General features: G+C 40.3%; 1 protein-coding gene across 1 annotated transcript in view; it reads right to left on the reverse strand.

Moving 5' to 3' along the window:
• The window catches only part of SLC4A8 (solute carrier family 4 member 8), a 76985-nt gene that overhangs the window by 17915 nt on the left and 41177 nt on the right, over positions 1-17893 (reverse strand). The window contains exons 12-18 of the mRNA XM_051963582.1: positions 13256-13430; positions 11734-11867; positions 10302-10547; positions 6059-6164; positions 4929-5090; positions 2841-2954; positions 127-288 (exon numbers count right to left, since the gene is read on the reverse strand). Of these exons, the coding sequence (XP_051819542.1) occupies positions 127-288; positions 2841-2954; positions 4929-5090; positions 6059-6164; positions 10302-10547; positions 11734-11867; positions 13256-13430 (1099 nt within the window). The remainder of the gene's footprint in view (positions 1-126; positions 289-2840; positions 2955-4928; positions 5091-6058; positions 6165-10301; positions 10548-11733; positions 11868-13255; positions 13431-17893) is intronic.

Raw genomic sequence — 17893 nt, forward strand, 5'->3', positions numbered from 1 at the left:
GTTGGAGCCTTATCCTCTATAGTACCCTCAAATGCCTGAGGTCTGCATGCACACATACTAAAATTAATCAGTATATTCACATGAGGAGACTCATGGATTCTTTGTACACCAAAAAATTCTTATTACCTTGAGCTTATGCTCCTTCCTATTAATTATAACAGCTGTGATTTGCTGGTCCATGAATATTAAGATGGTGCAGAGGAGAGCTGGGATGATTGCAGCTATCACCGTCCACCAGGGATTGGTTCCAATGGGATTGATAATCCATCCCCGATCATCTCTTGTGGGCTAAAAGAAAAAGAAAGAAGCAAGGCTTTATTTTTATATTTTAAATTAGCAAAAATAATTAGAGCAAAAGTCTCTTAGATTTGGCCCAAGACTTTCTCTTCAATGTTGCCTGAGATTCCTGAAAAGTATAAAATACTATAATTTCTCAAACCCTTGATTTTTGTTTCAAATCTCCTTTAAATGAGTCTTTCCAAGTCAAGAGTTCATTATTGTCTTTGCAGATTGTCCATAGAGAATGGAATATGAATTCCCATAAGAAATATAAATTCTAACCTAACTTTTGTGTACATCCAACATGTCCCCAATTTCTGCCATTCATCCTCTAAAGATTATGTACTCAGGATGTAGCCAGATTTTATTATTATACCTCTATATTCCAAAGCTAAATGTAAATGACCACTACTCACCTTTCAGATCCCCTCTGACATTTATAGCAGGTGACTATGCTGTACAACCAATCACAACTGTGTCTCTCCCTGCCCTCTGCCCCTCTCTTCTCTTCTCTCTCCAGCGACAGTACTGGTTCAGGTAGTTTCCCTCATGCCTCCCCCTGGCTCCATGACGTTGGGGCTGGTATTTTTGTCCTACATGTAGATGCTGGCTTAGTGAGCTTCTGAGAAGGCTGATACTAGAAGTGATGGTCACCAGAAACAAATAGGCTTTCCAGCAGAGGACTTAGTGACAGTGCAGCTCACTGTGCCATACATAGCTGGAATGCTTGCCTTTAAGTACTTTGTCATGGAAAAGTTGACAGATTTTGGATGTGGGCTTAAATTGTCAATGTGGCCCGGCAACAATGCGCTGACAAACTCTGATTGTTGCCAAGTTAGCCACTTGCCAGAGAGGGCCACTGCATCTGAAAACCATGAATCTGGCAGTCCAGCCAGGTGAGATGGATGGAGACAGATGTTGCTATGATAACATTTGAAGGAAAGAATAAGTAGCATGGGAGACTCCCAGGGAGTGGAAGGATGGCTGCAAGAGCTTCCCAAAAGGTCTCCTTCTTTAACCACTCTCTGATAAATTAACCCAAACTCCCATTCCTTCAGTGCAGCTGCTCTCAATGAAGTCTAATTGCACTCCAAGAGCTAAGTGACTAAGAGTCCCATAACCTTTGCAGAAGAATTTACTTTTTTTTCTTTTTTTTTTTTTTTTTTTTTTTGCTGAGGCAATTGAGGTTAAGTGACTTGCCCCCAGGGTCACACAGCTAGGAAGTGTTAAGTGTCTGAGATCAAATTTGAACTCAGGTCCTCCTGACTTCAGAGCTGGTGCTCTATCCACTGCGCCACCTAGCTGTGCCAGAATTTACATTTTTTTAAAGAGGATGCTTATTAAGAAAAATATTTTCTCAGTTGGTGGAGTGATAATCTACGTGGCAAAGTGGAGTGAAAACTTTTAAATACTAAAGGAAAAGGCATTTTAGTATTGAGGAGTCTATCTCCCTCATGGGAAAGTCAGGCACAGGGAGACTGGTCCCGGGGGCTTCCCAAAATTCTCCTAAATTTCATGACCACCACGAGTCCTCTAAGAGCTGAATTTCTTCATCATGTCTCCCTCTGACTATAGCAACAGGATCTTTGGGTGAAGGGCTTGATGGTGGCCAGATGGACAGGAGTCATCTATATATATGTACACTTCTAAGTGTAAATTTATAAGCTAAAGAATATGCCTTTTTTCCTCCCTTCCCAGGCCAGTAGCTCCCATAACTCATGTTTATGAATGTCCTAAGATTTGACTGTTTTGATTTACCAGGCACGCCCATATTCTCTCCTCCGGGGCAGATACAAGGCAGGTGAGACTCCTCCCCTGCTCACCCAGCCAAGGATCTGGGCAGACAGGATACCAAGTGGGTTCTGGGGGCATTTCTATTCTGCTGTGCAGGGCAGATGTGCTGATAGAGCACCTCCTCCCTAGAGCCTTCCCTCATCATCCCAGCCCACAACTATCTCGCCCTTTTTAGATTCCTCTGGTGTGCAGCATCTTCTGTGATATGCATTTGGCACATGAAAGATTTTTATCAGGTTATGGCGTATCTCCCCAATTGGACTGCCAGCTTCTTATGGCACAGACTGAACTTTACAACACTTTATAGCAAACCTTGTGAGAAATATCTGCTGACTGATCAGAAACAGGAAGACCATAACTGTTTCAATACCTCTACCATCCCACATTTTTATATTATTGAACATTCATTTTGGTAAATTTTTACATTAGATTTTAAAACCCTAAGGCAAAATACACAAGATAAAAACAGAAGTACTAGTAAACATTTTTGTTATAACTAAAAGAATCTTTCCATTAATTAAACAACTGCTAGTTTTCATTATCTTTGGACTAAAAGGGAAACTCTGATTTAACTTCAGACCAAAAACTAAATGTTTTTCAAAATGTCTTTGGAAATGCCTTTTGTTCTTTCAGAGGGACACCTGGACCAGCAGTGGGGGATACTCTAGAACTAATCCTCTGCCAGGCTATTTGAAAAGCTCTTGGCACCCAGCTTAGGACCATATACTTTAAAACAATGCTGAATATATATCTTGTGAATTGTTTACCTTAAACACACTTGGAACTTGTAGCTTTGGGGATGGGACGCCAATTAAAAAATCAAGAATCACCATTGTGAAGATGGTGAGGAAAACCGCAAAGTCACTCACCATGGAGCGTACCTAGAGGAGGAAATGATGAGAAACTTAGAAAATGTAAAATTTAATCATCCTTAGAAAGGACTTTAAAATTCTCAGGATCAAATATCAGTGCCATGGTGGTATTCTATGGTAAAATGACACATGTTCTATAGTAAAATGACTATACTCAGTCCCAGGGACTGTGAAGTATGACTAAGATAGGGTACCAGGCAATGACCCAATGATAAGGACCTCTCCCCTTCTGCTCCTCCTTTTTTGGAAACTATTTAAATACTGGCCAAACTAATGAAGGCCTTCAATGAAGGCTGAATCCAATTGGATATTGGAAAGGCCAAGAACTGGGTCAATTCTAGATCCTGAGGATAACTTGATATGGCTCAGATTAGGTCACAGATAAGTTATTCCCTGAGCATATGAAAATAAGAGAGTTATTTACCAGATCATTTACCTAATGGCTATCTAGACTCTTCTGGATGAGAGGAAAATGTCATACAGTAAATATAGTACATATACACAATACTTAGATTACATAACTGGAGTTATTTCAGTAACAGCAATAAGGCCTGAGAATAATTCTTTGCAAATTAGTATTTACACTTAACCATAAGCTATGATGAGTTCTGTAGCTGGCGATTATGTATTCTTGCTAAAAGGATTCTGTAAACCATATTCTTTCCCAGGCTATATTCTTTCCCAGCTCTATAGTGAATAGAGAGCTGGGCCTGGAGACAGGAAAATTTGGGTTCAAAATCAGTTTCAGACATTTCTGAGATGTGAGCCTGGGCAAATTAAAATTACTTAACCTCTTTCTGCCTCAGTTTCCTCATCTGTAAAATGAGGATAATAACAGCACCTCCCTCCCAGGGTTACTGTGAGGAACAAATGAGATGCTTGTAAAGTTCTTTAGAACCTTAAAATGCTATTACCCTTACTCTCAGTCTGATAGTCTTTTGATTTGATTGAGAAACTGAAAAAAAAAAGCATTTACTATCATTTCCCCTCCTTGGTTTAATGCCTCACTGGAATTATTGTGAGAAATATGAGCTGGTCTACTTTCAGCTCGTGTTGCCATATTGAGGAGAACCCTTTACTCTTATGTGAACTTAATGACTTTTCACCACAGTGACAAAGCATTTGACTCATAATAACTCCAGAAGGACAAGTATCTCCATTTTACAGATGAGGAAACAGAGGCATAAAAAGATTTAATAACTTTCTCATAGTCATCTAGCCGCTAAGAGGCAGAGCTAGAATTCAAACTCGGATCCTCTGGGTCCCACAACTTTCTACTACAATGGTACCATTCACTAGCAGTTCTGCAATTCAGCTGCTCCTGTGGGAACTCCTGAACACTGCAGCTGTTATCTTTCTAGAAAACCAGCCTGTCCAAACCCTTCCGTGCCTAACCAAAGCCCTAACATCCCCAGGAGCCCTCTTTGCTTAATATATACCTCTCCACTAATTTCCTTCTCCTCTGAACTCCTAGAGCACTCTTGGTCACTCAGTTTAGTGTCAGATTCTGTGCTAGCTTGTATTGCATGCTAACTGGATTTCATAGGCCTTAGAGCTAGAAGGAACTTTTTAAAAAATCTAGTTCAATCTCCTCATTTCATACAGGCAAGATGACTTTTCCATGGAGCCAAAGCACACATGGCTGGAGAGGAGCACAGTTGTCTTCAGACAAGAGAAAACAACAAACTTAAGCTCAGCCAGAACTTTGCAACTAAAATATGGGTACAGATAAAACTCTCTGAAGACCCAGAATGGGTACAAGACCACTAGAAAAGAGCCTTGTTGTATAGCATATGACATCTGTTTGCATTCCCCTCTACCATGGCCATGGCACTCCCACCCCCAGAATGTGATCAGTGAGCTACAAGGGGTAAACTTGTCCACTGGCTCGATGTTAGAACATAAGATGGAATTAATTTTTTGCCCATAATGAACATCCTTGTTGAATATGACTTTGAATGATTTAAGTAACCAGCTACCTACTTTGGTTGGAAAATAATGGCTTGTCTTAAATGTCTTCAAGGTGCTGGAGAGGATGAAGGTCGTGAAAAAAAGAATGCAGGACCAGAAGAGTACATCAGGTGTGTAAGGTCCATGGTGACCACAAGCCGAGCCAGTGAATTCTCCATGCATCTCCTGACATTCCTGAAGAAACAAACATTGCAAGTGATTAAAGGCCAATATAAGTCGACCTACAAAACAAGCTCTGAAGTTAGGCTACACACTCATCTGCCTCCATCCTCCAGAACTGCAGACATCCCAACATCATCCTCCCTCTGCTGGCCTACCCCGGTGGGCCACCATTGGCAGCTTCCTTACATCATCCTGTAGTAGCCATCCCTCTTCCCAATGGGCTATCTTTCCCTTACTGCTGCTGCAGAATGCTAGTGGCCATTAGCAGATAAACTTCATCTTCTCATGCAGTAGCTGCCTCATTGGTTAATAGAGATTAATGAGAAGATGGGAGGGAGTGCCAGTGTGTGAATGGCTGCCTTGTACAGACTCCAAAATACATCCTCCTGAGAAGCAATCTAATATCTGCCAATAGCTAGAGCTACCCCTGAAATCATGGCAAAGTACTCAAGAGGGCTTATACCAGAGCTATAGTTCATTAGCTATATTGCCAAAAAATAAAGAATACTGCAAATATAAGGGATTAACTATCCATGTTATCTTTTATTTACTGGAATACTTTAAAGGAACAAGTAATAATGTACCCATTTCTTCCCTAAATATAGGAATTAGCAGAATGGTACAAGGGCCTTCCACTTCCCATTCTCCCTCCCTAAGCAAAATACATCCAAAAGGCAAAGCTGAACTAGGAAGTCCTTAAATGGCTGCATTATGCAAGCTGCTATAGTTATCCTAATAATGTTCCTGCAAAAGGAAAGAATCCCAATGAGATTCACATTCTCCTCTCTGCATGGAAAAGATCTCTTAAGATCATGTCCTCCTGGTCTTAAAAAGGAGAAGACATCATGAATAATTAATAAAGTTTTCTCCCCAAGATCCAACAGAGGGTGACCCCATTTTCTCTCTTCCAATTAAATCCAGAGCTTGCCCTGCTGGTGTATTTGACACCAAACTGGCAGCTTGGCTACTTCTTCACTTACACTGACAGTCAGGTTGGCCCAACTAGTTTCCGCTGCCACAATGTTACGCTCCTTCCAGTACTGCAGCGTGTGATTGCTGGGGTCCTTTGGGATAGTACACCTGCAACTTGGAGCAGACGGAAGAGATTTCAGGGGAAAAGTATCAACATCAGAAATGATGCATGGGTGTCAAAGACTTGGATAAAGACCCAGCCAGAAGGTTTATCAAATACACAAAAATACAAAAAGTAGGAAGGACAGAAAGCTAACCAGGATGACTAAATCACAATTCCCAAATTCCCAGAGTTCTCAAGAGGTGAAAGTGACACAATAGAAAGACCTACTATGGGAGAGGGAAGAAATGGCCCATCATCTGCCCAGCACTGTGCCTTTAAGCACTTTATCTCATTTGGTCCTCACAATAACTCTGGCAGGTGGGTGCTGTTATTACTCCTATTCCACAATTAGGGAAATGGGTGCAAACAGAAATTACATGTCTCTTCCAGGGTCACCTCGCTAGCTATTTGAGCTGACTGCTGAATAATCTAGTAGATGCCATTACTGTAACAAATATTAACTGTTTTTAAATTTGTGATAAGGGAGGATTCTGTACTGGCATGTGTGTTAAGAGGGAGAACAAAAGAAACTACTAAAATTCATTTTTAAAAATACAGGGGGCTAGACATACATTCCAAGGAGGTCAAAATGCTCCTTCTTTACTACACTGTTCCCAACAACACTTTTTTTAGTAGGAAAAAGGAGGCAATTATCTCCTTACAAGCATCCGGACAAATCATGGGGGCATGAATGGAATGGAGTGTGATTGTCCATAAGAAGCAATGACTGGAATGCATTGTTGAGAAGCATGGGAAGACTTGTGGGAAGTAAACAAGCAGAACCAAGAGAATGAGATACACGTCAACTACAACAATGGAAATGGGAAGAACAAGGACCAAACAATCGATTTTGAAACTTGGGGTTGCAATCACTAAGTTTGGTCCCCAGAAAGAATGAGAAGGCCTCTCCTGGCACTTCTCTCTAGAGGTGGGAGTCTATGGGGGTGGAGCACTGAAAATATGATGAAACTTTCTCAAAATGCTGATTAGTTTTGCTGAATTGTTTTTCCCTTTTTTTGTTCTTTGTTATGGGTAGGTAGCTGTCATTGTGGATAAAGCACCAGGCCTTAAGTCAGGAAGACCTGACTACAAAATCTGGTCATAGACACATGACAGCTGTGTAATGCTGGACTTGTCATTTACTCTGTTTGCCTCAGTTTCCTATTTAAATGAGCTGGAGAAGGAAATGGCAAACCACTCCAGTATCTTTGTCAAAAAAACCCTCAAAAATGGAGTCACAAAGACAAAAACTAAATAACAGTAATAACAACATATTGTTCCTAGAGGGAGGAGAGGATACAAATGTAGGCAATGTAAAAATACAATATATCAACAAAATTTTAATAAATATCAAATCCTGCCCTTTGGTTACCAAAAAATATATATTAAAAGGATATAGGAACTAACTTTTTTTATGCACACAAAGCTCCTAGATGACCCCAACTTGGAATGAACCCACAAGAATATAGCACTGCTATTAAAATGAACACATTAATAAAAGTATAGTATATAAAAAAGGAAAGTAATAGTCATAATGTATTCCATAGCTGTGGAATCAAACTAAAATGGAAATGAAGATCATGAAACAGTACATGCTGGACATACAGTGACTCAGAAAATCACATACTCACATTATCTGTGTTTTATACACACACACACACACACACACACACACGCACATATAAATTTATTTATTTATTTATTTTTGCATTTTGCTAAATATCTCCAAATAACATTTTAATCTGAGTTAGATCTCACTGAGTGACGCAGGTCAAATATAGCTGGATGTTTGACCCCCTCTGCTTTTTTACTATACTCTACACGTGGAAGAGTGCTATAGGCAAAATGAAGAGCCTCTGGAAATCATATCATATCATATAAGCCCTCTTCCCTCCTCCCTCTATATTATTTCACTTCATGATCTCATCAATTCCCATGGCTCTAAACTATCATCTCTATGCTGATAATTCTCAGATCTCTGTTATCTGCCCCAATCTCTCTGCTAACCTCCAATCTTTCGTCTCTACCACCTTTTTGTTCATTTCAAACTAGATGTATTGTAGACATCTTACATTCAATAGGTCCAAAATAAAACATATTATCTGTCTCCTAAACCTTTCCCACCCTCAACCCATCACCTTCCATATTACTGGAAAGGGCAACACCATTGTCCCATCCCTTCATCCTGGATTCCTCACTATTTCTCACCCTCCATACCCAAACTGTTGCCAAAAACTGTGGGTTTCACCTTTAGAACATCTTTCCAATAAACCCATCTTTCTTCTGACACAATTGTCACTCTACTGCAGGCTTTCATATAGCTGAACTATAGCTTACTAGAGGGTCTGCCTTCCTCAAGTCTCTCCCTATAACCCATTCTTCATTTAACTACTAAAATTATTTTCCAAAGTGCAAGTCTGATCAGTGTCAATCCTGCCCTAACTCAATAAACTCTAGTGGCTTCCTTTCTCCCCAGGATCAAATACAAAAATTCTCTAGAATTTTTCTAGAGGTAGATCATTCAGAATCTTCAGAGGTAGAGCATTCAGAAGTTTCTAGAGACAACAATTAGTATGATGTACCACCCATAATGTTAAATACTCTTTTCAGCCAGGAAGCTGTGATAGAAGCCACAGTATTTTCAGTTATAATCTAGTAAAGAATCTGAACTCCTAGACTTTTTTGGCCTAAAAATTATAGAATCCTAGATATAAAAGGGTCATTAAAGAAAGATAATTGAATATTCTTTCCAAAAAAAAAGAGGAATCCAGTAGTATCTCTCCTGGATCTATATGACAAAGAGATTATTTTGAAAAAGGAAAAAGGATCCCCATGTATAAAAATGTTTGTAGTAATCCTTTTTGTAGTGGCAAGGCACTGGAAACAGAGTGGATGCCCATCACTTGGGAAACAGCTCAATAAGTTATAGTATATCAATATAATGGAATATTCTTGTTCTATAAGAAATGATGAGCAGGCTAATTTCAGAAAAGCCTGGAAAGACTTATAAGAACTGAAGCTAAGTGAAGTCAGTAGAACCAAGAAAACATTATATATAGCAGCAACAACAAGATTATGTGATAATCAACTAATTGTAATGGACTTTTCAACAATGAGGTAATTCAAAGCAATTCCAATAGACTGTGACAGAAAGCTCCCTTCATAACCTGAAAGAAAACTATAGCTACTGAATGTGTATCAAAGCATACTATTTTTTTCACCTTTTGTTGTTATTTGTTAGCTTTTTTTCCTTGTGTTTCTCCCTCTTTTGATGTGATTTTTCTTGTGCAGCCTGACAAATATGGAAATATATTTAGAAGAATTGCACATGTTTAACCTATATTGGATTGCTGTATTTGAAAAAATAAAAAGCTATATTTTAAAAAAGGGATTCTTATATCTCCAGGATTTTAGAAATTTTTATACTAAAGAAATTTCCCCAAAAAAACCAGCAACTTAAATTCCTATTAATGCAATATCAGAATTTTCTTGTTTATCTTATCTTTGAGAGAAAAAGAGGATAGATGTTTTTCATATTACTCTTTTTTTCTCAAAAGTATTTTATTTTTCCAACTACATATAAAGATAGTTTCTAATATTCATTTTTGCAAAACTTTACAAATGTGCTTCAAATTTTTCCCCCTCCTTCTTTCATTTCTCCTCTTCCCAAGACAGCAAGCAATCTGACACAGGTTAAATATGTACAATCCTTTTAAACAAATTTCCATATCTGTCCTGTTGTACAAAAAAAATCAGACCAAAATCTCCATATTACTCTAAATATTCAAAGACTAATTAATTCACTTCATCCCTCATTTGTTTCAGCTTTTCAAATTCATAGAATCTTGGAACTAAAGGAAATCTTAAAAAATCCCCTAGGTTATTTCATTTAATAGATAACAAACATGAAGGGACCATGGCCCACACAAGGAATGACACCATAATTCCTTTCATTTCTTCCAACTTTTCCAAGATCCAGCTTTTTTAACTATTGGTGTTGCTCTCCCAGGTTTCTGCATGTACAACTCTGGTTCTCACTAGGGCTCTGAAAATATATAACCTTACTTTACAGGAGCCACGCCACAAAGAAGTCATGCTTCAGACCATAGCCTTTCCTTCTCCCAAAACAAGAAAAAACCCAGACTTACTAGTAAAGGCTAAGGTGGTCCAGTTGGCTGTGCATGTGGATGGGGTAAGTTTCCCCTAGGTGAATCAACTTCTCTATTGCTTCATAGATGAAAATGATACAAATCAATGAGGCAAATGCTTCTTCAGTAAAGCGAGTAATATAGCAGACAAGAGAACTGGCATCCGTTGCCACAAGGACAATACATAGGAAAGCAGTCCATAGTCCAATGCAGGCTCGAAGGGACAGATACGAGAGGGCATAGTCTCTGAAACAAAGCCAAAATAGAACAAAAGCACCAATATATGCATCTAATTAAAGAACAGAAGGGATATGGGATCAGAAATCCAGCCTGGTTTATTTTTCCTTCACTCCCAAAAATCAGATTGGAGTGGGACATGACACTGAAACAGGGAAGGTTCTAATCTTGAACGTCGCCTCCAATAATTCTCATTCTTACATTCTTGTTTTATCTAGACCAGGAATTTCACTGATGTAGTAAAGTCCTGCTGAGAAAGCTCCTTCTCCCAACCCAGATCACCCATTCCTTTGCAAAGCCGAGTCTCCAAGAGCTGGATAGTAAAGCACCGAAACTGAAGGGATTTGCCCATGTTGCAGATGCAGGACTGCCCACTGCTCTTCCCGACCCTAACTTCATCACATGTCTCTCCCTCCTATTTTATTAGATAGATGGTGATGTTGAAATATAAGAATAAGGACAGCTAACCTGCTTCAGGGGGAGGTGGAGGGCCTTTACTTGACCACCACTGACACAGAGAAGCTAAAGTATGCATAGGATGGGAGGAGATAGGGAGAAAGACCTAACAGCACTGTCACAGTCTGATGGGAATGAATTATCTGTCTGGGCTTAGCAAAAGTACACAGGAGTCCAGTGATAACTAAAGGGACTTAGAGACAGAGAGAATTTCTTAATGATTAAAATAGCCATCTTGTATATGGCATTTTTAGGTTTCTGGTGATGGAGGGAGATGCCAGCAGCCCCATTCTTATTACTACTTCTCACTTAACAAGTGATGCAGGGTTTCTGCAGGTGAGGAAACAAGAAGCATCAAATATGAAGTGACTTGCTTAAAGTCAAACAGCCAGTAAGTGCCTAAGTTGGGAATGGGTTTTCCTGGGCCTGCTAGGTGCACAGTGACCAAGCTGGGGCTCCCAGATCTCTGACTTGGAGTTCAGTGGAACAAGTCACTGAGGAACATGGTCAGATCCCCTAAGGCAATAGGACAGCTGCTCAACATGGGCCTTCTGTCTAGCGGCACCCAGCAGAAGGGAGGCCATCCCTCCTTTGGCTGCAGGCCTAGCCCTCCCCTCATTCTAATCTGAAGTTTCAAGAGTCAACCCCAACTTCCTTATCTTTTTTCCCCCAAGTCCCTCAAATGCAGCCTGGCCCCCAAACCACATGGGTCAGGGTTTTCTGAGAAGGAAGGTCTTACTTGCAGAACTTAAACAGAATCTTTTCAAAGACAAGCACCGGCCCCGTGCTCCCCAGGATGGTGAGGGCCTGTCCGGCAAACAGAGAATAGGCTATTCCGGTCATCGAGGCTCCAAATAAAGATTCAATTGCACTCTGCAAGGAACAAAATTCATCACTCATTCCACAGCAGATCAATAAATGGCACTATTACTATATCTGCTCTACTTACATAAACTTTCTATGTGTCTTAAAAGTCATTTGCTTGCAAAAGTAATGTGTATAAAAACTCTGATACTTCCCTGCATAAAATGATCTCCCTTTAATAATTCAGGTGCCAAAGTTCATCCATCTCTCTGTCCTTGCCTGAGCAATGACTTATTTCAATACTCTTTTTTTTTTAAAAAAAAAAAAAAGTATATCACAATGCTATTGTCCATGCTTTGGGCTATCAGGCAGAGTTAACCACCTGAAAATCTAATTTAAGGTAACACAGGTTTATCCTAAGAGTCTTCATGAACTGTCATGCTATCAAAGTATACAAATAACTTGTTATTTAAGATTGTTATTTAAAAAACACAATATTCATTCTTACATTAGGCAATATTGCTGTTTATTAAGCTGTTGGGACATTGGGGCAATTCAATGAGCAAAAAATAAAAAGACCCATTGCTGAAGACAAATGTCAGTTCTAAATAAATTATATAAATCTTAACTGGGGATAATAATAATATTAATACAATAAATTCTTGTTGAATATATATGAATATGTGAATAGAAGGTAATAAGATATTGTTGTTTTTATTCATATCTGACTCCTTATCCCATTTAGGATTTTCTTGGCAAATTATGCCAGAGTAGTTTGCCATTTCCTTCTCCAAATTATTTTACAGATGAGGAAAATGAGGCAGAGAGTTAAGTGATTGCCCAGGGATATACAACTAGTAAGCATGTGAGGCCAAACTTTATTCCAGGCTGAGCACTCTTCTTCTCTGTGCCACCTAGCTGCCCCAAGGCATAAAAGATACAAAGCAGCAAATAATTTCCAAATCACTTTGATTTATCATTGGAATATAGGATAGGCATTTTTCACAGCATTTCTGTTCTGACAACAGCTTTTCCTTTTTAATTACATTTGGCTAAGCTAACAAAAATAAATTACTCTCTAAAAATATACCCAACTACATGAGAAGTTGGCACAAAAGGATCAGAAAAAAACTAGGAATTAAAAATCTGTTGTGGATAATCAAAACCATACATTTTAGAGTTAGGGTTATATTTCTATGTCTCTATTATCTGCAGGTTACTTTCATATTGATTATCTTCTTTAACCTGCTATTTTCCTGGAAGGGCTGAGAATGTTACCTTTTATATAGAAGAAAAATTCAGAGAGATTTTGACTTGCCAAATAATTAACTGGCGAAGTTAGAGCAAGAACCCACATTTCCCAATCCCAAATCTCAAGGTTCTCTGTACCAAACAGAGCTATCACCATCATATTCTTTAACATTATCATGGCCATTATAGTTGATAAAAGCTCTTACTATTCGTCCCTCAGTTGCTTCTCCAAGCAATCCCCCAAAAGTGATCACAGGTGACATGCAGGCACAATACAGGAACAGAAAAGAGGCCAGACACTGTAAACTCAAAGCATCACGATAGTCACTCCAGTACCAGGGGGCCTTCCGCTTTATATCCAGCACCAAACCCCCAAAAAGCCTGCAGAAATAGAGACAGCCTTTTTAAACAAACCAAAGATTCCCCATATTCCCATTTCTATAAGACAATATTTGAGCAGCACAAATCTGAAACTACTTCTGATGTGCTAAGAGTTAGGTTCCCATCATGGTATTTTTGATTCCTGAAGCAAGATGTTGTTTCTGGGCCCGCGTGTTATACCAGCAGCCAAGGACATGACTTTCATTCATGTTTAATGGCTATCCTGAGGCTGATATAAGAAAGCAAGCATCAGCTTACAAGTGAAAAATTTAAACTATACCTCACAATTCCAAAATGTGTGTGTGAACATCCCAATAACTCATAAGGACAAAGTGTGTGCACAAGGAAAGCTAAAGCTTATGTAATAGGCTGTAATAAGAACTTGAAAGGTCGTAAAGATATGGCAGAAAAGAGCAGGTGACAGAGAGACGAGAGCAGCCAGAGGCCCAGCTGGTTCCACATATCCACATGGAAGCTTCAGGATCTGGCTGCCTCCCTCCCCCCCAAGCTACTGCCCAGGTGCTCTCTTAGATATCCTTCTGGAATGGGGATGCTGAGTCACAGCCCCACAGCAGGCCCCATCCTCTCCCGAAGAACTTCATTTAGGCTATGGCCTATCCCCATGGTGAGTAATCAATTTAGTCTCTAGAGATGAAAAGTCAGATGGTTCTTTTGCCACAACTTGTGATGCAGTGGAGAGAGAATCAGGCCTAAAATCAGGAAGGCATGAGTTCTGATTTAACCTCAGATCCTAGACCTTGGGCAAATCACTGACCCCATTTACCTCAGTCTTCTCATCTGTAAAATGGGAGAAATAACAACACCTCTCCCATAGTGAATGAGAGAAAATTTATAAAAGTGCTTAGCACAGTGATTTCTGATTAATACATGCAAATTCTCTTCCCTTTCTCTCCCCTTCATACTTGACACTTCAGAATCTAGAACAGTCCCTTAACTAAAGGGCTTCATCCCAGAAAAGTTTCCCAAAATAATCCATTGCTTTAGACAAAGCCCCTCTATGAACCATACTGCTCAACCAGGGGTACACCGGTAAATGTTTAACAACCAGCTCTTAGGCATAACAAGAAAAGCTTTTAAATTTAATCTACATTATTAACATTTTCCCGGTCACTTTCTTAAGTCTAGACAATCATCCAAACTAATTGATCAAGCCCTGAACTGCAGTATTTGCTGATTTTCGTGGTATAAAAATTTAACAATTAGTTCTTGAGAGCCTATACAGCCTATCAAACAGCCATGGTGCCCACCATCCTTGAGGGATAATTAGCTGATGGACAGTAACTCTGGGAAGCACACAGGAGCCCAGTTAACCAATGCTAGTAAAAAAAAAAAAAAGTTTAAAACCCAAGGTCAAAGGCTCCTGAGTGTGTCTAGGTCACATTCAGATGATACTTGGAACTGAATTGAGACTCCGTCTTCCAGTCCTCACAACCCCTTATGGGAAGTAGGTTCTGAAAGTATCCTCTTCTCATTTTACAAGGAAAGGGAGGCTTACTGAGGCTAAATGAGTTGCCTGGTTTACCTAAGGGGCAAAGCCACAGGATGGGGGACTCCAGTCTTCCCCCTGCTTGTGCCCTGCTGCCTCCCGCACATCCCCGCTGCCAAAATAAAGCAGGACTGTCCCTCCCCACACACACACACACACACACCACTGTCAGTGCTGCTCTTCCTCTTGGAGCTGCCTCCACTGTCTATGGGAACATGATGCCTAAAAATGTCAGGGAAGCTGTTCTGGCTCTGCTTCTTTCTAGGCTCCGAGAAGTAAGGTCCTCACTAACTCAAGTCACAGACCCGGGAGAACTCTCCCCACACAGTCATTAGACCCTTCCACGGGCCTCAGCCCGTCACACAGACTGGTTTGGATGCGACTTGTCTGCGCGGAGTTCCTCTGCCACCTAGGCCATGAAGCTGCCCAGGGCAGCCGATCTGGGATCCTCATGGGCCAGTCTTGCTCCCATGTCCTCTAGACAGGGCTTTAGAGATCTCCCCCCAGACCTCTGTCTGCCCTGAACCTTTAGTGGTCCACTAAGATGTCTACAACGTTATAAACAAGCTCAGGGAGTTGGCTCTGATTCCAATCTGAACATTCCATTCGGTCCCAAAGTCATATAATGGAACTGGGGCAACATAAGGTGTTAGTAATAGGTCTCCTTCCTTCAGAAAAAGGTATAGGGTAAGGGTACCACACTGAGAAGGGGAAGCCCTAAGCTTAGATCTTCACCTGTTTCAAGTGTGATATAGCAAGGACTCCATTTCTTTATTATCAGACCTTCTGTGGGATATCTTAATTCTGAGTGTCCATACTTTCTAAAGTTGGGGGAAATGGCATTAACTTTGCACTTTTATGCAACTGGATGCAAAGTGATTGCAGTGAATAGTCAAGTTTCAAAAAGTCCTTTGCTAAAAATAATATGGAAAAGATCAGGGATAATCTTTCCTTTCAGCACCATAATTACCCAATATCGACACTTAAAATATATTTAAGTTTGGGAGAAAGGAGTCAGACACTGGGCTTAGTGATTAGGAACATGATGGATCTGTCCATGACAATATGGGATTTGGTATGTAGGTATGTTTTTCACTTTCAATCTCATTTTTTAATTCTTAGCTTCACTCTACTGTAAGGATCCAATCTATTGATCCCCCAGATTCTCAAATGAACTTGACAATTCTTGACTGAATAGAGGCCCTCCCTCCCTCATTTTCTTTTGGGAAGGTACCAAAAGGCACCTCTGGTGAGCAGAACTAAGCTTCTGATTAACCCTTTTTTTGTTTCTAAAACAACTCAATAAATATTTAACACTCGCACATATCATATTCTTCCCAAGTCTAATAGTTGGCATGTCTAGCCCACAATTTTAGAACAGAAGCCCCAAATCTGGTATTCTACCCTAATATATCAACCAATAACCTATGATCAATCCACGACCATAGGCCTTAGAATGTATCCTTCCCTGTAGTCCAGGGACCCCACTCAAGACAAATGACTTCTCAACTTAAGAGAACATCATGTCCCAGAGACTTCCCATCCACCTTTTTGGGTGACAATGATTTCATAGATTTCTCCTTTTATCAGGGATTCCTTTCCCAGAAAGCCTTTCCTCCTTCCACCCTCAAAGACCTCCCCTCCAACCATAATACTTATGCACCTAAACAGGGACACTACCTGTTAACTGCATACTCCTGCCTGCCTCTCTGTCTCCTCTCCTGGTATTCCATTAGGTTTCCATGCGTTTCAAAGAACTGAATATGTATGAAAAGAAATGACAAGCTTGTACTAATGGTGCAAAGAGTTAGTAGAGCCAAGATAGGGAAGGGGTCAGGAATTTTAGGTAAAAATTTCCACTTAAGGCGTGGCCCTTATACAGAGACTCCCTACTAGGCCAATCTCCTTGAATGGGATTTTAGCCTGGAACTGGAGCTTCTGGGTCAACTAGTATTAAACAGGTATCAAATAAATAAGGGATTGGAGGAAAACCTGAATTCTAACTTGTGGGAAAAATCCTGAGGTACTCACTCTCCTCCCTCCCTGCCCTCCATATATAAGGAGAGAAAGGTCCTAGGACACCACAAAACTGCTGCCAAAAGGAAAAGCTCATCTAGGGCAGAGGGGAGAGGAGATGTGCGCTAGAGGAACTTAGTAGTTTAGATAATTATTCTTGCTAACTACTTTGCTGATAAAAGAGTGAAAATATTGCCAAAATCTAAATGTAACAATTCATTAAATTTCATTGTCTTTCAAAATCATTGTTTCACTAAGTTTCCAGGGGCAAAGCTCTGTTTGACCTGCAAACCTTACAGCTTTTATTTCCTCTGCAGCACATACACTCTGGGGAAGAAGGCTTACTGCCTCTTTGGAGACCAGAAGGATGGGGGTGAGGGTCACACTTCCCTGGGATGTTCCATTTTTTCTCTGCCTTCCTATTGAAGGGAAAAGCATCTTGCTGATTCCAGGACAAGTCCAGGTCCCCTCTCACTCAACCTAGGAGACAGCTCCTTTACCATCAAGAGAGGATATCAGAAGAAATGGTTCTAGAGTTGGAAGGACTACAACTAGCCCAACCCTCTCATTCTGCCCAGCGTCCCACAGATGGTGACCAGCAGTACGGAGTGTGAGCCTAGGTCCTCTGTCTCCCAAGCTGATACTCTTCCACTGTACCACACTGACTTACATTACAGACTCTAGAACTAGAAGAGAACTTCCAGATCAACCCGACCGGAAATGGAGACCCAACAGTTTTCCTCCCTGGGGCAGTTATTTAGCCAGGTCCAGCCATTCTCCTCCCTTGTCTCTTTCCTGATAAGGCTCAGTTTTGAACCCAGTCTCCCATTAGAGAGATCATCTCTTAGGTGCCCTCTCTCTAAAACAGCAAAAGGGGTAGACATTATTTAATAATGATCCCATCCTATACAAGGATGTGTCCTTATCAACAACAACACTT

This window comes from Antechinus flavipes, chromosome 5 (genome assembly GCF_016432865.1).
Source record: "Antechinus flavipes isolate AdamAnt ecotype Samford, QLD, Australia chromosome 5, AdamAnt_v2, whole genome shotgun sequence".
NCBI classification, from domain to species: Eukaryota; Metazoa; Chordata; class Mammalia; order Dasyuromorphia; family Dasyuridae; genus Antechinus; species Antechinus flavipes.